A 2059-nucleotide genomic window follows, 5' to 3' on the forward strand; every position below is an offset into this window, starting at 1 on the left:
TCTGTCTCGTTCAGTGCTGTAATGTAAATGTTAGTACTTAATAGAATAATCTATACTACCCTAGGTTCTAAGTGAAAGTCATTTGATATATTGTTCAGTATTAGTTCAATTATTGATTCCTTCGAGTTCATACTCCATGGCAGATGCCTAGGGGTTCTATATCTTTTTCAAAGAAGGCATATATTTGTACTCGAGTTGAATGGTAAACCCTTGTGGTATGGAAGTCAATTTGATCTTCTCTCATGGCAGATCATGTGTTCAGGAGTTCAACTTCCATGCTATCTGGTCTTATAGCAGTTCGTCTAAGTGATTATGATCGTTTGTTCAAATCTGAAGCATCAGTTGAGATGTCATGTTTTTCACTGGGGATCTTCAGGTTGTGTCCTTGAATTCAGTGATTAAGGGCTAGTACTCTTGCAAATGCTGGTTCCTGGAATTTAGCTTTTGGCCACATTGCTGCTTCTTTCCAGGTTTATTTAGAGAATTCATGCCTTTATCTCGGAGTTCATTTCAACAGGCTGGTCTTGCCTGCTAGAGTCTTGTGTGCAGGTCTTACAATTCAGAATTACCTAACGTTTTGCATGAGAATTCTGGATCAAATTAAAATTGCTGGGACAATTAATTCCAAATTCCACCTAAATGGATCTTCAAAATCTGCAAAGAAAATTAGATGACAAATAAACATGCCAAATATATGTGAATTAATCTGTATGATTTATATGTTTATTTCCAATATTGATAACCTGGCGCATTGAATTGGGAGATTCAGATGGAGATAGGATAAGCTTTGCCAAGCTTAGAACAGTGTGATTTTGTTACTTTCATTTCCATTTATTCTTGCAGATGAGCCTAGCTATTGTTACTTTTGAGATAGTACCATCATACTACTAGAATTACAGCTGTTTATCTTTTCTTTTTAAATGTTCTACATTAGCTTCATTTCTTTTTAACAGTCTTTTGTGTTACTTGCCTATCTTCTTTTCAGACATATGTCTGCGTTGCTTAGAATTCATTTATTTGCTTCATTTGTAGAGCTGATAATGTGTGCTTTGTATATGTGAAGCAAGTAATCACTAATGAACTTATAGATACATTCCAGATAAAAATTAGAGCACATTAGATAATAAGAAGAGAATGACTAGCGAGACGGAATCGGAGGAGCCAGATACAGGAAACTCTGTCAAAATCAAGAAGCCTACTGTAGTTACCCCATCAAGCATCAGCTTGAATGGGATTGTCACCATTGAGATTAGCTCGACGTGTTCATCACACGTAGAAACCCCCCATTGCCAGAAGCACAGCAAATGCCAAGCCGAGCGCGATGGAAATGCCTGTAGCTCCTAGCTGACTCGCACCTTTCTGGGATGATGATACTTCTCTTTCCTGCATTTGAGTAGCCTCCACATTAGCTGCTAGAGGCAATGATGAACAACCAGATGATTCTGCACAGAGTTTATTTGCGTTGGGTTCTTGTGTTTTGGGATGGAAAAAATCAACTGCTGAGGGTGAAAAAGCCTCTGGGCTCTCAAAAGCTAGACCATGAGGAGCCCTGTTTTGAGCTCTTGCAGCAAAGAGAAGTGCTAAAACAGAGAAGAGAAAGAAAGAAGCTTTGGGAGTCATGTTTAGTTGCTTTGCTTGAGTGGCTGTAGTAGCTGTGAGTGCAATTTGTTGGGTGCTTGGGACTGGCATTTATAGTGATCATTGCTTGGTCTTCAATTCTTTGTGGGTGAAAAAGTTGATAGAAAGATGGAAAATAAAAAGGTAATTTATAATATAATTCTTGAAATTTAATAAAATTCTTAATTTAGTATCTCTCCTTTTAATGAGAAATAATTTAATTCTTAAATTTATATATATTTTTTATAAAAGTCTTTTTATTAAATTCACTATTAAATTATAACAGTCTAATCCTTTGAAATTCAATTTTATAACAGTTTAAACTCTTTAGGTTTAGTATTTTTAACAATTTAGTCCTTATATTTTTAATATTTATAATAATTTAATTCCTTTAATTTGAATTATTTTTTAATTTGAATTGATTAATAGTAAATTTAATATA

General features: G+C 34.8%; 1 protein-coding gene across 1 annotated transcript; it reads right to left on the reverse strand.

Moving 5' to 3' along the window:
• Positions 1 to 1266: 1266 nt before the first annotated feature.
• On the reverse strand, positions 1267 to 1689 carry LOC110625709. The gene has a single exon (XM_021771338.1). It carries the CDS (start codon positions 1687 to 1689, stop codon positions 1267 to 1269), a length of 423 nt encoding a protein of 140 aa, XP_021627030.1.
• Positions 1690 to 2059: the final 370 nt, after the last annotated feature.

Source organism: Manihot esculenta, chromosome 11 (assembly GCF_001659605.2).
Source record: "Manihot esculenta cultivar AM560-2 chromosome 11, M.esculenta_v8, whole genome shotgun sequence".
Lineage (NCBI taxonomy): Eukaryota > Viridiplantae > Streptophyta > Magnoliopsida > Malpighiales > Euphorbiaceae > Manihot > Manihot esculenta.